This window comes from Erigeron canadensis, chromosome 3, assembly GCF_010389155.1.
Source record: "Erigeron canadensis isolate Cc75 chromosome 3, C_canadensis_v1, whole genome shotgun sequence".
In the NCBI taxonomy this organism is placed as follows: domain Eukaryota; kingdom Viridiplantae; phylum Streptophyta; class Magnoliopsida; order Asterales; family Asteraceae; genus Erigeron; species Erigeron canadensis.
Window position 1 is genome coordinate 4,723,632 of NC_057763.1, and position 19,594 is coordinate 4,743,225.

Sequence of the window (19,594 nt, forward strand, 5' to 3'; positions counted from 1 at the left end):
TAATGTCAAAAATCGATCAAATATTATATCAAACACTTTTACGTACGTACAGTACAACCAACCAAATAACTACATACATTAAGGGCGCGTTTGGTTCACGGAATGTTTTTAGGAGGAATGGAATCTTTCAATGGAATTAAAATTTGAAGGAATGGAATTTAACGGAATGTTTTTAAATTTTTGAAAATTCAAGTGACGAATGGAATGAGATTCCTTCTCCCACTCTCAAAGAATGGAGATTCCATCAAATAAAGGAATGTTTACATTCCAATGGAATCATATTCCTTCATCTTTGAACAACCAAACACACTAAGGAATGAAATCTAATTCCAATTCCATCAAATTCCATCAGAATCTGTGAACCAAACGCGACCTAAAAGATATTTATATTTCACACTGCACTACTCATATAAGTAAATCTTAATTAGCATGCATGACACTTTTTTCTACAACTATATATGTCATATCTTAAATATTTCTCCAAAAGGCCACAAAACACATTTCACTCGGATTTTAATTTGATATATACAAAACACTTAATTAACTAGATTGAGAGACTACATATTTACAATAATTAGCCCTATTTAATTTTAATTAATGATCATATCTACAAATTTTACATGCACAGTAGTTCAAAGTTGCATGAGTACGTGCTACATATATCTTGCAAATAAGACTTGTTACTACTATTTCTGTTGGGTCAAATTTATATACACTAGCTAGCTAGTTTGATATTTCCGCACATATATAAGTCTTTCAATTCTATATAATTAAGATATATATATATATCACTAAAAATATATAGAGTAAATAAAGTAAGAAGCTAGGAGTACGTACGTACCAGATGTAGGGTGGATGGGGAGCTTATGGAAGCCATGGAAACCTCCTCCTCCTACACGTTCCATTTTTATTTTTTTTTTTATTCTTTATTTTCACTGGGATTTAACAGAATACAGTAATATATAACTCAATCACGCAGTCATTGATGATCAACAATTACTTTATACTAACTTCAAATATAACGAAATTAAAGTCAAACCTCAAAAATGTAAAAAAATAAATGCATGCACCAGTAGTCATAATTAATATATCAGTTATCAATAATGAATGCATGCATGCATGCATGCAAATCACACGCTTCTAAATTCGGAACTAGCTCCTTGTGTTGTAACTTGTAACAGCTTGTTATGATTCCCACATCCTCATGTTAAGTTTATGATTGTATTTTTCTAGCATCATGGTTGCTTAGTAATATTATAGAAAAAATGATTACTTAACCTAACTTATATGTCTAAAAATCAATCTAAAATCTTACAAAAATGACATGTGTACTCCACTAATTCTCTTTCCTTTCCCTGATTTTTTCACATATCATCATCTTACTATTAGACATATATTTAGACATACCAATTAGGTAGATTTATCATTATCCTAATATAATACATTGTTACGTTCAAAAAAATAAAAAATACATTGTGTTTCTAGATTCTATTTATTTCTAATGCAGTATATATATATATATATATATATATATACGATTTTGTATGTGTACGTATATTCCGTCAGTTATTAGCTAGTGTGTAGAGTATTAGTTTGGCTCTTAATATTATATATATATATATATATATTAGCTTGGCTCTTAGGGATGAAATTCAAGGTAACCAAATATCTCTCTATATAGATAAGTTTTTTCCTGACAATTCTCTTTTTTGCCAACTAGGTTTGTTTTAAAAATTAATCTTAAATAGCCACTAAAAAAGCCAAACACAAGATTAAAACTCTTCACCTCTAACTTTTATTATTATACACAAACCACGTAATCTAACTTAATATTTGTTTATATTTTGCAAACTACGGTACATATTTATTGAGTAGTTACCTAATTAAAAGACATTGATATATATTGTCGATCGATCTTTGTAACTTATCACTTTCTATTTTCCTTTGTATTTAATTATCTTTATACTTAGAATATAATATACTTTAATATAATATAAAACTGGATTATATTGATAATTACATCTAATATTTTACTAATCGGTTATATTATCAATATTAAATTAGATATTTATTTTATCAATTTCACACATATATATTTTTGATATTTAAATATATATTTGTAACTTATCTTCATATAACTAATATTCCGTATTTTGATAATATATGAGCGCAAAGATGTTTATTTATGCTTTAGACTACATCTTTTTATTAATTCAATGATAATTATCATTGTGTCGTTTTTAAAATAATAATAATGATCATTGTTTTAAATAAGATTGTTTTTTATATTATATATAATATATATAGGTAATAGAAAAAGAATTTTATGATTTATAAATATTTACGTTTCATTAATCATGCTAAAACATATTTGATAAGTATATTATATATTTCTAAATTATAATTTTATTATTTGTATCAGTTATAAATTAACTATTTTTTATACTATCATAAAGTATGAATAATAATGTAATTATCAGTTAATTATATATAGTTTACGTTCTTAACCAGTCTCACACAAGGTGCGGGTTTAATTTAGTAGTTTATATTTGTGGTGCTTACAACCGAAGATTGAAGAAACAACAATTATTATATTGTTTCTATTGAATTCTTTTAGATTGGTTTTTTTTTTTTTTATGATCGACCACAATGCACGATGTATTATATTAGGGTTGATAATAATTAGGGTTGGTTAATACTTAACTACAGTTTCATGAGTTTTACTAAATCAACACTTAACACCCCTCTAAATTTATTTATTTATTAGATAAATAGTCATCTCTAGATAATTTCATTTAATAACATTTAGCATAACCTACTTAAAGAAAGACCAACTTTGACTAGCGATCAAGGTCAATGAAAACAACTTAAAAGTTTGGGATGTTATATCGATCTCCCTATTTTCTATCAATAACATTCAAATATTTTAAAGTTGACAGTCCACGAATACAATACTTGTATATTATTAACTAGGCAAGAATGTAAATAATGTTAAGTAAAGAACACAAACAAGTGACAAGTTCAAGTATGCAGATTTACGCAAGTCTAATCATATGTATCTTTAATTAAACAGAGAATACATAGTCAATATTATAACTTGTCTTATAAGAAAATAGATGAACTAACAATTGTTTAAGTTTTAGACAAACTAGAAAACTTAAAACAATTTTACAAGGAAATAAATAAGTGACACACACTTTCAAGGTGACAACACAAAGTGTTTTGTTGCGGTTGTGCTGCCTTTTATAGGGAGAAATTAGGGCAACACGACCTTCCGTTGATAGTGACTGATGGTGGTTGTCGACGTCTCATTGGCTCGAAGTACTTGCATGCAGAAGCCTTTGTCTTCTATACCAAATCGGGTATGAGAGAGAACACCCTTGTCTTTGGACCACCTGCATCTTTTCCTTACAAGGTAAAATACAGTTGGATAAACCACTATGTGACTCTTGTCTTATTCTTGTTTGAATTCTTCTCGTCTTGACTTACAAATTGGAAAGGAACCACCCGCTGATAAGAGTCACTGGACTCGCTGACAATATACGTCAGCGACCAAGTCTGGTCAGCGAATCCTTGACTCAACAAAGGTATATTGAACATGTATTGTGTAGCTTAATTTTGAATTTTGTTAATTGTAGTAAGTCGTTATTTTGTCCAAATCTTGCTACATACAATGTATATTTGTTTCTTACAGTTTGGAACACTATTCTCAAGTATTTAATTTAACAATGATAAATTGGAAACCAGCTAGTTATTCAATAGGATGAAAATCCATTACACGAATTGAACAACAAAACAAATTAATTGGTACATATAATGAACAAAATTAAAATAGGGTATACCAATAAATTAAAACAGGATTGATATATTCTTAAAATGACACGTGGCGTAATTTTTAATCGACGCATATCTTTTTAATTTATTTATTTTGTTAATAAACTTTTTGTTGTATATAAATTCAATTTCCTTATTAGATTGACAATTAAATTCTAACTTTTGGCTTATTAATACAAAAGACATTATAACTATATTTCAATTGATCATTTTTCTCATTAATAAATTGTCTTTTATTCTTTATTACATAAAGACTTCAAAAAATTTTACGATTTGAAATCACAAGGTTATTTGTTATCATCTACTATGCTTACAAGTTTCGATTTTGATGTGATTCTAATTATTTAAGGCAAATCCAAAACTTTAACTAAACATATACTCGTATTATATCTATCATTACTGTTTATTACAATATATCTTCGATTATCGATTTACTATAACCACAATTTATTTTATACGCACAATGCATGTATTATGTATGAGGCTTATTCGAATTTATCTATGATACAATCTATATAGCTACCGTACATTGTACGGGTATTAAGACTAGTAGATAAATATATTTAGGTTCACAACAGGTTTTTTCTATCAATAACCCTCTGTACTTCTTAGGATGTGCTACGATAAATTAAATTTAGACTTACAATTTTCGTACGTTGTTATGCGAAAGCATCTAAATATCACATATACCCAATTAATTTTTGAAATATTAAAAATTTAAACATATCATAATTACCTAAATAATTAAATTTAATCAATATAAAAGATTAAAATTCTTAAAACTATCAAATGACATTTGCAAATTACATTTATGCTCTCTTTTATCTGATCCCCAATTACATCATATATATATATATATATATATATATATATATATATTACAACAATCCCTAATTACATACGCGCACAAACTTCGCACCTCATTCCCGCCATTTTTCTTCCCTTAATATCGATCAAATTGATGGATGAACATGTATTTATTTGTGCAGTTGTACTCTTGATCATATCAAACCAATACCATTCTTATTCTTTAAAAACCAATTTCATCTGATAAGTTATATATATAGAGATTGGGTATTGTAAAACAAGTATTAAGGTAAAACAAATAAGGCAAGATCCTGACTCTTAGATTATAGATAAATTGATGCATGAAAATTCATGAAGCAATTGATGCATGATGATTTTCGTGATGTACAATAATCTTCAATAAAGAGAAACTTATTGTTTTATTTATTTTACTTTAATACTTGTTTTATTTTACCTAAAACCTATATATATGTGTGTGTGTGTATATATATATATATATATATACGAGCATGGTATCCGCGCGTTGCGACAGATATCATTGACATAGTTTCGGTTGTTGTAATCTTAAAATCTTTTAATATTGTTAATTACGATCTCCTCTTGATCTTGAAATCTTTTAATCTCATTAAAAACATACGACTTTTGCTTAATTGGAATCCATATGAATAAATGTTGTACCTCCACAATTGCCGATTGGATCCGCCACCGTTGTCGTTACGTACCGCCACCACCGCCATCACTCTTATCTCATTGTCGCATCGCATGGATATTTGTCTAATATTAAAAAAAAAAAACATGCCAATTTGATAAACTGGTTATTGAGTAATCATGTTTTTACCTTTTACCTCTAAACTTTTTTGTTTTTACTTTTTACCTCTAAAAGTTTACAAATATATACAACTTTTGTAGACTTTTCAATGTTTCATCATTCAGAAACCACTCCATTCAATACGGTTCTTACTTTTTAAAGATGTGTAATTGCTAATTATAAGGATTATTTACATGATAGTAGACTACTTAAACAGATTTAACTATATCGAAATTTGTTTGAAAAACAAAATAAATAACTCAATAAATTTTTAGTGTCCTTCGGCTAAAAAGTTCCAAAGATTTGATGAGATATTCAATAGTTGTGTGTGTTTTAGGGTATAGAAAAGACACATATTAATGTGTAATGTGTCTGCTTTTGATGAAGGATATTTATTGGAAAATATCAAAAACATAAAATTGCATGTCTCAAATTTTGTAAACTTTCTACAAGGGTGGATAATTTTTAATAGAGAGTATAGATATATCTTCTTATGTTGTTTTTTTATTTTCTATTTTTTTATTTTTTTATTTTATTACAATTGTAATATAAATGTAATTTGTAAATGTAATTTTATAGTTTTAAGAATTTTAATCTTTTATATTGATTAAATTTAATTATTTAGGTAATTATGATATTTTTAAACTTTAACAATGATATTTTTGATATTTCAATAATTAATTATTGGGTAAATGTGATATTTAGATATTAGATGTTTAATAGTGCAATTCAAAAAAATCATGGCAACTGCATAGACAAGCATCTTAATACACCAAATATCTGATCCATATACTTTTAGCTATTTGGAAATCGATGGGATTTGCTGCACCAATAACATCTAAAAAACTATTTGGACTGGTGTAACTCGCTGAACCTACAACATTTGAGGTTGTTGCATATGCTGAACTCGGTACGTCATTTTTTTTATCTTCAAATCGCAAACCCAAGCGAACCTGGGTCGTGTTCGTGTTCGCTTAAGATAAAAATGTGTGGCTCTTTGATCGAATTATGTGACTATGGTCTAGGTCCATTGTTCTTATTTTGTTGCAGTTGTGTACATATGCATGATCGTTGTAGATGGCCTCTATTATTACATGGGCCCGAATGCTAGAGATCACAGTTTCAAAAATTGTCAAAGGTAATTGGTGACTTATCGAGGATGAGTCTTATGCAGTGTTCGCTCCAGTACGAAGTCGGTACGTACATGAGACCGCAGGTCACACCCATTTACTTTTGTTACTTTTTTTTATTATTATTATTATTAATGAGATAGCGTAGAATGAAAATGGGACAAAAGAAATGGTTTTGGATTAATGTCAATTCTGAAACAATAATTATCGCTCTAATAATGATCTATTTCTACATATGCTATATATGACCCACATGAGGACAACCCTAACTTATTAGAGTTCAATTCTGTATAATTAAGCTTCTATATATTCAGATGATCATCATGATGAGATATGATGTTTTGCCAACTTTGCAAGGACGCCAATCGCAAGTGAATTGATATATGTACAAGGCTCCGTCATGGATGAATTAACTCGTGAGTCTATAAAGTTATCCGCCCTGTCAGGGCCACCCAGAATGGCTCCTGTGAGTTCATTAGGGTTGGGTGCATCTGTGTTGTACCAGTAAACAAAGCTCATCCCACAGTTTACATCTTCGGTTGGAGCCATCATTGGCACCGATGCACCTCTATGATGCGCGTGGAGAGGTGGATTTTGACCAAATCCTACCATTATTGATCTTTTTACCGGATTATTTCCTAGTAAATAATCCATCTGCAACAATCACAAAAACATTAAATTGAAAAACATGTTTTTGTACCAACATACTGACTATATATACTTTCATATCCTAGCTTCTATGCACCTCGGGTTAGTTATTTGTTGTACAAGATTATACATGTTTAAACCAGGCTCTACACAAGAAACAATCTTATTTCCGCCTAACATTTGGCATGTCGTCGGGAAATTATATTATATACGTATATACATGTACCTCTTGTTTAGCAAAACCCATGAGTTCCACATGAGTGAAGGTTTTATCACCACAAGTGACTTGGATATTGTGTTTAGCCAACAAATCACTGTACACACTGAAAAGAAATGCCGTGGATGTCACATATTGTGAATTCGCACCGTCTCTAAAGTGAATCAACCCTCCTGCACATATTTTGTTGGATGATCAGTATTTGGATCCACAAACATTGAGCCAAAAATACCAATTTTTACATTTATTGGTGCATTCAGAGAGAAATTAACCTGGGGTCATAAAAGGTTGACGGTAAGGGCTTTCAGGAAGAACTGAACATATATATCCATTGGCTTGTTCTTGGAACGTTTGAAATTCCTTTTGCCCTTCCCAATACAACTGTTTCAATGGGCGCATTATCAGAACTCCTCAACCCAAATTTGTGCCAAAATAGATAAGTTTTCATTACTAGGACTATTTATAACAAAATGAAAAAGTATTTTGTTAAATCGTGAAAATCAGAATACTTCGCTATTAGTGACAAATGTGTGCGTACTTGTGCCAGGGGCGTTGTGCTTCTCAATTCATGTACATTGAGCTAGCATAAATTTGCGACTTCCCAATTTTTCAACCACCTTCAATAGCGTTTAACTAAAATTGTGCCTACGAATGACCCTCGGTCTAAGTGGTTGAGGTGAGGTACCCAGTAGTGACTTTAATAATGAGGTCATAGGTTTAAGTCCCACATAAAATTGGGGCTTTTCTCTCACCTATGGTAGGCGAGTGGAGATCGATGATCGGTGGGCTAGTGATCCCAGTTTTCCGTTCAATAAAAACCAATCTAAACAGTTAGTTAGAAAACTTGAGATGGTAATTATGAACCAATATATATAAAAGATATATACCTGGGAAAGAAGGACCTGCACACCAGCAAATTTGAGGTCCCAACTGAACTCATAAACAACAGCAGAGGTGGACTCCTCTAGTATATATTGTGAATATTGTTGATCCTTTGTGGCTATGTATAACCATGTTGCCCCCCATAGTAACTCATCCTGAAAATTTACATCAACCATATATATATTAGTAACTTTTTTCCATTTCCTTTTTAGATCATCAAGAAAATGCATATTTGCTATATCCAAACAATAAAAAATTTAGAGATTGTACATTATAACCAGAGTAAGAGCAATAGAAAGGGCATGCGCCATCGAAAGTTCCTTGATGCTCCTCAGCAAATTGAAAGAGCTGCATTCAAGTAGAAAGGATTTCTTTCAAGTACAAGCAAAACCAACTTTGCAACAACATATATGTCTTGAATGAATAGAAGATTAATTAAAAAGGTGTTTTTTGGTGGCGTCTAATGTTAAGTTTCTACTATGAGCATTTTGCACCACATAATGGTCCCGTTTCGGTACCCTCCTAGTTAGTTTCGGAATCCGGTCTCCGTATCTTAGTGGGACCGGCCGGGACCCACTTTTTATGTTTTCTGGGACCGGAGACGGTACCAACTTTTATTTCGTATTGAAAAATATATACATTCAAAATTTAAAATTGCCTATGAATTCATTTTTCACATTGACAAAACCTTAATGTGTAACATATATAGGTAGCTCAAAATTGGGAAACCTTTTTGGCCCTGTTAAGCAGGTTCTCGGCATAAGGCTTATCAACGTCGCGAAAAACAATAGATGAAGCAGCCAAAGCAGCAGCGGTCTCAGCAGCAATCTCGGTTCCAGGACGATTTTGATTGATCTCCAGCACCGTTCTTGGTGTTTTCATGTTCTCGGGCCTCACCCAACATTGATGATCAGCTTTTGGATCTCCTACCTATAATTCCAAAAGAAAACTACAATAGAATTAATTAATTCTTTTGTTATTATTGTATGATATATAAGAGACTTCCTTCGGGAAATCATTATCACCTGAACAAACAAACGATTATCCTGAACACTAGCTTTGAGAAGATAATCGGTGCCCCATCGGATACTATCAAGAAGATTATTCATTTCCCCGGAATCTTGAATCTCGGGCCCATAAAAATACGCAGCCCATGCCAATGTGGTAACCGTAAACGCCATTGGAAAGCCATACTTGACATTATCTCCAGCATCATAGTATCCCCCAACCAAATCAACCTACAAACACAATTGAGTCAAATTAAACACAACCATTTTTATAAAAAAAAAAAAAAAAAAAAAAAACCTTAAAAAATCTAGAGCACGTAGATACGTATATAATAAAACAATTGTCTTGCAAGGCTTACACCGGCTTCTTTTCCATCATCAAGAGCGGAATCACCTCTCCATGGAGGCCTATGGTTTGGAGGAAGTTTCCCCGACCTTTGGGCCTCCAAGAAAATAATGGATTTCGTTAAGGCTTCTTTATAATTAAAATGCGCATTTGCGCACACCCAAATATTCAAAAATAGAGCAAAAAAGATCAAGAAATTGCAACAAGAATAATATTTGGCCATTATTTAGAAATAGAGGAGGTCCTTTACGAACAAAAAGATTTTGGTGTTTTTTTTTTTTTTTTGGCGGGAAGGATTATGGATGAAATGAGTGTTAATTAGGTGGTTACAAAGATTAGAGATATTTACTTGTAACCAATGGTTCAAAACAATGACCCATTTTTGTGTATATGTTTCTAATTAATTAAGGGATCGAGTAAATTAATTTGAAAATGCGATATTCGCACATAAGTCCCAGATCCATGTCCTACCATTCATTTAGTGCACGTGACAACTTTTCACCTCTATTTGACATATGACGAAGTTGTTAGGCATGTGACTAATTTTTAACTTCTAATAATTGCCATATGATCAAGTTTTCAGAGTGCTAGAAAAAACCAACACCATAGCATTAGCCACTCCCTCTTTAGTTTTTAGTACACAATAAAAAAAGAAAAAAAGAAAAAAGAATTAACTTGTTTTGATACTTAATTTATCATGAGGAGTTGAGGACCCAACGTTTTGGGCTGATGGGTCACCTGATTTTTTACCGGTTGATTATCATATGGTCTCCATGACAGATTAAATAATAAGATTTTTCTTTTAAATTTTCTTTAATAGTGTTTCAGCAGAGACTTGCAGGGAACAAGATGAAAGGATACAAAGAAATTTTGGGTCATCCATATATATAGTTATACCAACATATTCGACGGCACAATTAATCAAACAATATAAAATGAATTCACTAAAATGATCACTTCATCAAACAATATAAATCTGAAGTTGGATTAACCTTGTATTGCAACTGTATAATCACATTTCTAAATCAAAACAAACCTTTATTAATTGCCCATCCATTTTAGTTATTAAATGCAGGGACTAATGTAGAGCACAAAAAAATAGCTGGCGACTTAAACACAGGGTATCTAATATCTAATGACAAAGATATCAACTTAACGATATACCAAGGGGTACATGGGTTCAGTGTTTCCACCCACTTATTAATATTATTTTTTTTATAAAGATATCAACCTCAATAGTACGAGTATCAAACTATCAATACTTGTTAACACTAATGACAAAAATGTTTAGATGTTATGGGTTATGTTTATATTAGTTTGTTATGTTGACGATTGATATGTCCAAATGGGTTCCTATTTACTATTAGGGTGTTTGGGAATGCGTTTTGAATTGATTATTTGATTATTACGTTCGTAAAACGCAAATAATTTAAAAAAGTGTTTGTGTGAAAAAGTGATTATCTGCTATGAAAACACAGTTTTGAATAAGCATATACCCACCTGAATTAACGCACAATTTATTTTGAAAACGCAAAATCTGTTTTGTAATCACAATAATAAACACCCTATGTATGTTGGATTTGCACCGAAGTGTGTTATGTTATGTTTGTTATTTTCTCTACTCTTAATGTTGTCAGGTGTTAATCGATCGATAGGTATGTATACTAAATTTTTTACAATTTTCTGCTATTCTCTCGTTTGGGTAAAGGTCCTTACACTAAAAAAAAATCATTTGTTCACACTTGGTGATAAGAAGTGTGAAAAAAATTGATGAACGTAATTACATAAAAATGTGTAGAAAAAAATTACGTGTGAATAAATTTTAAAAATTATAATTTTTTCACACTTATAAATGTGTAAACAAAATATTAACACTTAAAAGTGTGAACAATTGTCAAATCTTTGCACACTAAAGTCAATTTGTAATACATGGTTTCTTCACACTCCTCATGTGTGAAGAAAATAGGTGTTACAAATTAACTTTCACACTCTTAAGTGTGTAAGTGTGAACAATTAGCATAATTGACATATTTTTACACACTTGAAAGTGTGAACTTTTCTTTTCTACATATATAAGTGTGTAAATATTGTGATTTTTAAAATTTTTTCACACTTTTAAATGTAAGCTATTTCTATACACTTATAAATGTGAATACATTAACAAAAATTTTTACATTTTTTAAACAAATTACGAGTAAAAAACAAATCAAGAAAATGACATATTTGTTGTAGTGCTATGGAAAAAGTCTCTTTACCTCTGGGTACATTTCACTTCTCCCATACTTTGTTTGCATGAACCAAGCCTTGTTGTTGTTGTTTTCTGGTGGCTTTCCAAAGTCTCATGTACATTTATCACTAAAGGTTGAATTATGTTATGAGAAACCATGATAATACAATATTGATGGAACCATTATCTCATTTTGCTTCTCTAATTAAGTTGTTTTTACGTGATTAGTTAAGTCAAACATGTGTATGGTATATGGAATAGGGATGAGGAAAAAAACCGTTGACTCGCGTCCGACCCGGAACCGGCCCGAACCGATCGGCCAGAAGCCCTAACGGGCCGGGTCACGGGTTGGACGGGTCGGGCCGGGCCGAGTCGGGTGAAGGCAAAAACCGAAAAAGTGTGAAGGAAAGCCATGACCCGCCTGTGACCCGCCCGAACCCGACCCGTGTCTTCACGGACCAGGTTACGGTTCACGTTTTCATGCTCTCACGGGTCGCGGGCCGAACCGGGTTTTCACGGGTCGGGCCGGGTTTCAACCCGTGCTCATCCCTAATATGGAACGTTCTCTCTCTTCAATCTTCATTACTTATTTCTTTTTGACTTACAAAGTGGAAATGAAAGGTCTTGGTCAAACATACATAATGTTGACTTTTTAATTCAATGTGGATCGCTGAAGACTGACGTCAGCAACCAAGTCATCTCAGTGTATCTTATTGAATTCATTGATTGCTCGTTAATACATGTCCTAGGGATATAAGTTAGCAATACTATTTATAAAATGTTTAAGTACGTTAAAACTAAATAAATCGTTTTGGATGATACGTTAAGTTGTGAGATATTGCTATGATGCGCGCAATCTACTATATACGAAGTAATTATTATACATGTCCTAGGGAGTATATCACATGATGCATACACCAATATATATGTACAAGTTTTATTTGTAATACACAATTATGGTATATTAATCTAATTATGTGGTAAGTTTAATTTATCAACTTTCTCTCCAGATGGATTATATATATGTTGCATGTTAAATATATCATAGCTCAAAAAATCAATTACAAGAATGAATTGAAGATTTCCTGTCAATAAAAATCTATCTCTACATAGGTAACGACTTACCAAAAGAAACCTAATTAAATTTGACTTTTGTAACTCTGATCAAAATTAAATTACTTTAGCATTATGTTTAGCCAGCTTTGCAAGAACCCCAACAGCGAGCGAATTAACATAGGTACATGGCTCGGTAAATGATGAATTAACCCGTGAGTCTACAAATTTATCTGCTCTATCAGGACCGCCAAGGATTGCACCCGTAAGCTCATTAGGATTAGGTTTATCGGTGTTGTACCAATAAACGAAACTCATACCACAATTCACATCTTCATTTGGAGCCATCACTGGCACAGACGCACCTCTATGATGTGCTTGAACGGGTGGATTTTGACCAAATCCTACCATCATTGATCTCTTTAACGGGTTATTCCCTAGCAAATAATCCATCTGCAATAAACTCTCAAAGATTTTAAAACTTATATGTAGCTAAACACAATATAGTGTACGTCTGATCTGCGTAAAACGTTCTTGAACCCAAATTAAATGAACCATTTACGTATATGGTACCTGTTTTTTAGCAAAGTCCATGAGTTGGACACAAGTGAATTGTTTGTCACCACAAGTAACTTTCTTATCATGCCTAGCCAGTATATCACTATAAACACTGAAAAGAAATGCTGTGGATGTCACATATTGTGCATTTGCACCATCTCTCAAGTGAATTAGACCTCCTGCAATGCACACATTTCCTCCAGTTATGAGTATATGCGTCCATAAACTTTGGGCCAAATTTGCTTAATCGGCCCATCATCAAATATTGGTGCACGAAATTCACAAAATAACAAAGAAACTAATGTGTGTGGACAGAGAGAAACCTGGGGTCATGAAAGTTTGATGGTAAGGGCTTTCAGGAAGAACAGAACAAAAATAGCCATCAGCCTGTTGTTGAAAAGTCTGAAATTCCTTTTGTCCTTCCCAAAATAACTGTTTCAATAGCAATGAAAGGAACATATATAAGAAAGAAAATAAAGTAGTAGTTTCAAATGATTTGATTTAATTAATCCATAGCCATGTGTGACAAACCCAACATTCTTTTTATTAATTGGGAGGTGATCGCTACACCACGCATATTACGAGTACTTCTAACAAATTTTTCAAAGTGTATCTGTCTAATTAATTAAAGTAACTTGTTAAATTGTTATCATCCTGATTTGATCTTAAAAAACCTAAAATATAGCTCAAAATTGATCTGTAGTGTTGTATTGACATGAATGGGTTGAGATTACTAGTTTATATATATACCTGAGAGAGCAGAACTTGGGCACCAGCATATTTTAGGTCCCAACTGAACTCAGAAACAATAGCAGTGGTGGACTCTTCTTGTATGAATTTCAAATATACTGGCTTCTTTGTTGCAATGTATAGCCATGTTGCTCCCCAAAGTAACTCATCCTGAAAATATATACTTGTATTTTTTATGTTATTTATCTCTAATTACTAATTATTTGCAATAAATTAAAGATATTTTGTACAACAAAAAAATTAAAACTCGGAGAATGATCGAATTAATAAATCTTACATGATAACCGGAGAAGGAGCAGTAGAAAGGGCATTCACCGTCGAAAGTTCCCTTATATTGATTGGCAAAATCAAAGAGCTGCAAAGCAAATCGATTTCCTTAATTTTAAATAAAAGTAAATATAAATAACTTGCACATCAAAATGATAAACTTAGCGAAATTGAATTAATTATTCAGAAACCTTTTTTGCTCCATTAAGAAGGTTGCGGGAATATGCATGATCAACACTGCGAAAAACAATAGAAGAAGCAGCCAAAGCAGCAGCAGTCTCGGCAGCAATTTCGGTTCCAGGACGATTTTGATTAATCTCCAACACTTTTCTTGATGTTTTCATGTTTTCAGGCCTAACCCAACACTCATGATCCTTCACTGGATCTCCTACCTATAAAAGGAATATTCTTGTTCTATTAAAAATTTCTGGATTAAGAACTTTTTATAACTATATATATATATATATATATATATATATATATATAAGTATCCCACACATGCATGCACATAAGTAACCAGTACTGCTTAAAACTGATTAGGAAATTTATTAATGGAACTATACTTAATTTTGTTAATAAGGTATCCAAACCAGTTGGGCTTAGTTTGTTTTAATTGATGGAAAGGAATTCATTTAGATTTTTTTTCCCCTTGATATCTTAAGTTAGCATTACAAATTTGAAATTTCGTTTTATCAAAAATTTTTGAAATCTTTAAACCAAACGCCCTATGAATTACATATAATATTTTATAAACTTCTAGGCATGACTAAAATATATTGTGATATGTATTCCTACAACACATTTTAACCATCTACAACGATACCTGCATCATGCAGTTGTATTCTGTACATAAAAATCTATACATTCGTTGTAGATGGCAAAATTTTGTCGTAGAAATATCACTTCCTAAATATATTAGTCATCTCATTTAATTTTTGTTTGTTTCTTAATTACACGTTATAAATGTCGTGTTTTAGATAGAAACATAAATAGAGTATAGTCTTTAATTACATATGTACGGTTTTCTTAATGTAGAAGGTCTAAACATAATTGTCATCAATAATGTGCGTTACTTTTAATCCAAGAAATTTAATCGATTTTGATATATCATGTTGGGTCCAAAAGCATGATCAAACCACCCTAATTATCCAATTCGAAACAAACACCCATAAAAATCTCTGAAGTCTGAAGTTATTCTAGTTGGATCATACTTTCCGATTTCACAAAATTTAGAAAAATTACCTGAACATACAATCGATTTTTATGAGTGCTAGCTTTGAGGAAATAATCGGTACCCCATCGTATACTAGCAAGAACATTATTCATCTCTCCTGCAGCTGTTAACTCGGCCTTGTAAAAATAAGTGGCCCATGCCAACGTGGTGACGGTAAAGGCCATCGGAAATCCATACTTCACATTATCTCCGGCATCATAATATCCTCCCACCAAATCAACCTATACATATAAATACAAATAAAAAAAAGAATTATAATTAAAAAATCAAAAGCCCTAATAAAACCATTCGTATAGTATACATATCCATGTTCTTTTATGCTTAATTAATTACCCCGACTTCTTTTCCATCATCAAGAGCAGAATCACCTCTCCATTTAGGCCTATGGTTAGGAGGAAGCTTCCCGGATCTTTGGGCTTCCAAGAAAACTATAGATTTCGTGAGGGCGTCATGGTAATCAAAATGCGCGTTGGCAAATGCCAAAAAACTCACAAATATCGCTAACGTGATGATCAAACTGCATGGTTTCGACATTATAAGATTGAAGATCCTGCAAGAACATACAATTAATATTTTTCATAAAAAAAAAAAAAATTATTTATATTTTTGGTTATATATTTTTGGCGGGAACGTTATGAATTTGTTATTGGTATTGGTTGTTGAAAGGTTTAAGACCTTTTAGTTGTAACTAATGGTTTGAAAAAGACCCTTTTTGTGTATATATTTTCTATGGCTTTCAAATGTAAGATTGCAACATCCACACATGTGTCCTAGATTTATTTATTGCCATTAATTAAAGTATAAAAACTTAAACTTACATAAAGAGAAGACATCTCTATAGGAATTTAAAAAGATCAGTACGTTACGATATGATACATACGTCGCATATGTCGGGATTGAAAACCAAAAAACAATTATCAACCAAGGTACATGATTATGCCTAAAAAAATATTTTTTTAATGGCGAGATAAGTTGTTCAAAGTAACCCAATAACAAAAGAGGACCCGGAACTAAAAAAACGTTAGACAACCAAATTAACCCGACTATGTAGTTTTGTTCGAGTCAAGAATATATGCCTCGTGGGTGTGTCTAATTAATTGATCACTACTCTAATACGTGGATCATTGATTAATAAACCTATAATAATAATAATAATAATAATATAATAATAATAATAATAATAATAATAATAATAATAATAATAATAATAATAATAATATAAAATTAATATAAACAGAATACTAGCTAGCTAGTAATAATTAAAGAATGACACGAACAAGATTTAGCTGAAAATTAACCTCTAGTTGAAAGGGAGCTATAATCACGCCTTCACGAGCAACGACCTACGAAAAAGTTTGAATATAACCGCTAAAAATTATTAATGAGATATAATATTTTTAAAGGTGGCTAGGTATAATAATTCTATTCTTATTATCTTTTTTCTCTTTTAATATATATAGTTGGAGATCGAGCACCTACGAGATATATATAATATAAGTAGGTAATATTTCCTAAAGTGAGATTAAAAAATCAAGACAATATTATTAGTTACTAATTGTTAAATAAATACCATATATATGAAATCTCTTAGGCTATACGGAGTGGGGCGGATCTCCCCCATTTCGCCCAAAAACTTGCCTGGAACATCACCCCCCTCATCCGATTGCGCCCCTTGCCCCTCCAGGCGGAAAATATATTTCGCCCAAAAATTTCTTATAGGTGTGCCTTGTTTTCCGTGTGACCAATCAAAAGGCTAGATTTACCCCCATTTCGCCCCTATTTCGCCCACTACACCACCCCCTCTTTTTTTTTAACATATTCTTGATGATGACATGGCGCCACATGACGGATATCTCCATCCTCTGAATATGCCCTACTCCAAATAGCCTTAGTAAGTATGGAAATACTCCACGTAGGTTTTTTTGATTTGGATCACTTTCCATATAGAGCATGTACGATATGGAAAGTAGATTCCTATTTATAAAACATTGTGACATATTATTTTACATTAGGGGTTTTGTTAGTCCAATTGTTAAAAGGTGCAATTAGTAAATGTGTATACTAATAATAAAGGTAAGCTTTTGATATGAATGTTTTATACATGTTAATTGTAGTCTTAAAAAACTGCATCTGACATTTTCCTTAATTATTTAATAAACTAGTAAGAAGTATATCAATTAATTTGGAGAAGTCCACATATAAGAATGTATAGTATTAATGAATTGGCGGATTAATAGAATGTTTTTTCCCACCGTAGTCTCCTAAAAATACGAATTACATCATGACCGAAGAACATTGGTGCCGATAAGGACAAACTTTGATCATTTGAACATTTAAAAGAAATAATAATAACAATAACATAATAATTCAATGTTAAAAAATAATAATAATGATTAAAATAATAATAATTATTAATTATGTGAAAATCAGATAGAATACTTAATTAGTTGTAGACCTATGCTTTTGTATATGATTAATTATGTGGAAATCATATACAAAATATGGTTTAGTAAATATGACCACATTAATTAGTTGCTACTTACAAGTGAATGGAAACGCCCACAGATCTTGAACATAGAAACTTATTTTCAGCACTATGTTAAAGTGAGTACTTTTTTGTTTATAACTTATAAGTTATCAAGTGCATGGAACCCAACTACACTATATACAAGTTTCACCAGATTAAAGCTCAGTGGCATAAAGTAATTAGAATTTAATTAATTGATCACAATTTTCACAATCATAAGTGGTATACTGTGGATTCACAATCACAAATGGGAAAGATCACGTGTCGTTTTCACTCACTCAGTTACATAGATAGAGCGAATATCTCCTCACCGATCTTACAATTTGGAGGGAATTTGGTACCCAAAAAGAAAGTACTCAATTACAAAGTGCTTTAAAGAAGCGAGCATCGTGGTTGAAATATCTGTGTACCCTATTGGGTACGTAGGTGGCATGATGCAACGGGTATTCGGGTTTAATTTGGATCGAACTGTGTACTCTATTGGATCGAATCGCGACATTCAACTTCAGCGAAATTCAACTTTGAAAAAAATAAGAAACAAAATAAGTAATAACTAAACATAAGATATGAAACCAGCACTATCGAACAAACATTAGGTATCATTCAAGTAATTAAAAAACACGAAAACACATTTTTAACCCTCACGTACAAGTCACATGGGGGGTTTTGACGGCCAACTAACGAATCCCCAGAAATAAGACAATGGTCGTTTTTTATCCCAGGTATGGTTCGAGTGGAATTTTTAGAATATTGGATATAATCCGCGTAATAACTAAACGTTAGGTATAAAATAGAAATATTGAGCAAATGTTAAGTATCATTTAAGAAATTAACTCTTAAATTTATTTTTTTTAGAACGGCAATTAACTCTTTTAAATATGTAAAATAATATCATAAATCTAATGATGGTATAGATTATAAGGATGTCAATTGAAGTTATAAACTTAACAAGTACTAAATAATTAACCTATAACAAAATATATTTACGAAATGACATTAAAAAAAAAGAAAAGAAATATGAGTATTAGAAGTATACGTTATGCTTTCAAAACTGTGTATTAAACATATAAAACAAAAAGGAAAACATAAGGAGATAAAAAAAAAAAAAAAAATTTAGTCGCCTTAGAGATTCGAACTCTCGTGGGGAACCCCATCGGGGTAGTAAAGCGACGCCTTAACCACTCGGCCAAAACGACTTTTTCGTCTTTCTCTCCTAAACAAATTTATTTAAAAACAAAATTTTCGAAATTAAATTAAAACCTTCTCTCAAAAAGCAACAACTCCACTGAGAGAAAGAGA

General features: G+C 31.5%; 2 protein-coding genes across 2 annotated transcripts; both read right to left on the reverse strand.

The window, feature by feature from the left end:
* Nucleotides 1-6,741: 6,741 nt before the first annotated feature.
* LOC122591403 (endoglucanase 16-like) lies at nucleotides 6,742-9,902 on the reverse strand. Its single transcript, XM_043763675.1, has 8 exons — nucleotides 9,693-9,902; nucleotides 9,352-9,564; nucleotides 9,056-9,256; nucleotides 8,597-8,674; nucleotides 8,332-8,481; nucleotides 7,717-7,825; nucleotides 7,454-7,617; nucleotides 6,742-7,233 (listed from the first exon to the last, which is right to left on the reverse strand). Exons 1-8 carry the CDS (start codon nucleotides 9,900-9,902, stop codon nucleotides 6,901-6,903), a joined length of 1,458 nt encoding a protein of 485 aa, XP_043619610.1. The 3' UTR covers nucleotides 6,742-6,900.
* A 3,168-nt stretch (nucleotides 9,903-13,070) lies between these two features.
* On the reverse strand, nucleotides 13,071-16,302 carry LOC122594352 (endoglucanase 16-like). The gene is made up of 8 exons (XM_043766822.1): nucleotides 16,102-16,302; nucleotides 15,777-15,989; nucleotides 14,726-14,926; nucleotides 14,545-14,622; nucleotides 14,268-14,417; nucleotides 13,841-13,949; nucleotides 13,533-13,696; nucleotides 13,071-13,412 (listed from the first exon to the last, which is right to left on the reverse strand). Exons 1-8 carry the CDS (start codon nucleotides 16,300-16,302, stop codon nucleotides 13,077-13,079), a joined length of 1,452 nt encoding a protein of 483 aa, XP_043622757.1. The 3' UTR covers nucleotides 13,071-13,076.
* Nucleotides 16,303-19,594: the final 3,292 nt, after the last annotated feature.

Bases quoted from the DNA above. Each gene is read 5' to 3' on its own strand.
- LOC122591403 (XM_043763675.1), bottom strand. From the start codon at position 9,902: ATGGCCAAATATTATTCTTGTTGCAATTTCTTGATCTTTTTTGCTCTA. The intron at 9,565-9,692 runs GTAAGCCTTGCA...TTGTGTTTGTAG, and splicing joins ATGATGGAAAAGAAGCCGGT to GTTGATTTGGTTGGGGGATA. The intron at 7,234-7,453 runs GTACATGTATAT...TGATTGTTGCAG, and splicing joins TGGGTTTTGCTAAACAAGAG to ATGGATTATTTACTAGGAAA.
- LOC122594352 (XM_043766822.1), bottom strand. From the start codon at position 16,302: ATGTCGAAACCATGCAGTTTGATCATCACGTTAGCGATATTTGTGAGT. The intron at 13,950-14,267 runs GTATATATATAA...CTATTGAAACAG, and splicing joins CCCAAGTTCTGCTCTCTCAG to TTATTTTGGGAAGGACAAAA. The intron at 13,413-13,532 runs GTACCATATACG...AGTTTATTGCAG, and splicing joins TGGACTTTGCTAAAAAACAG to ATGGATTATTTGCTAGGGAA.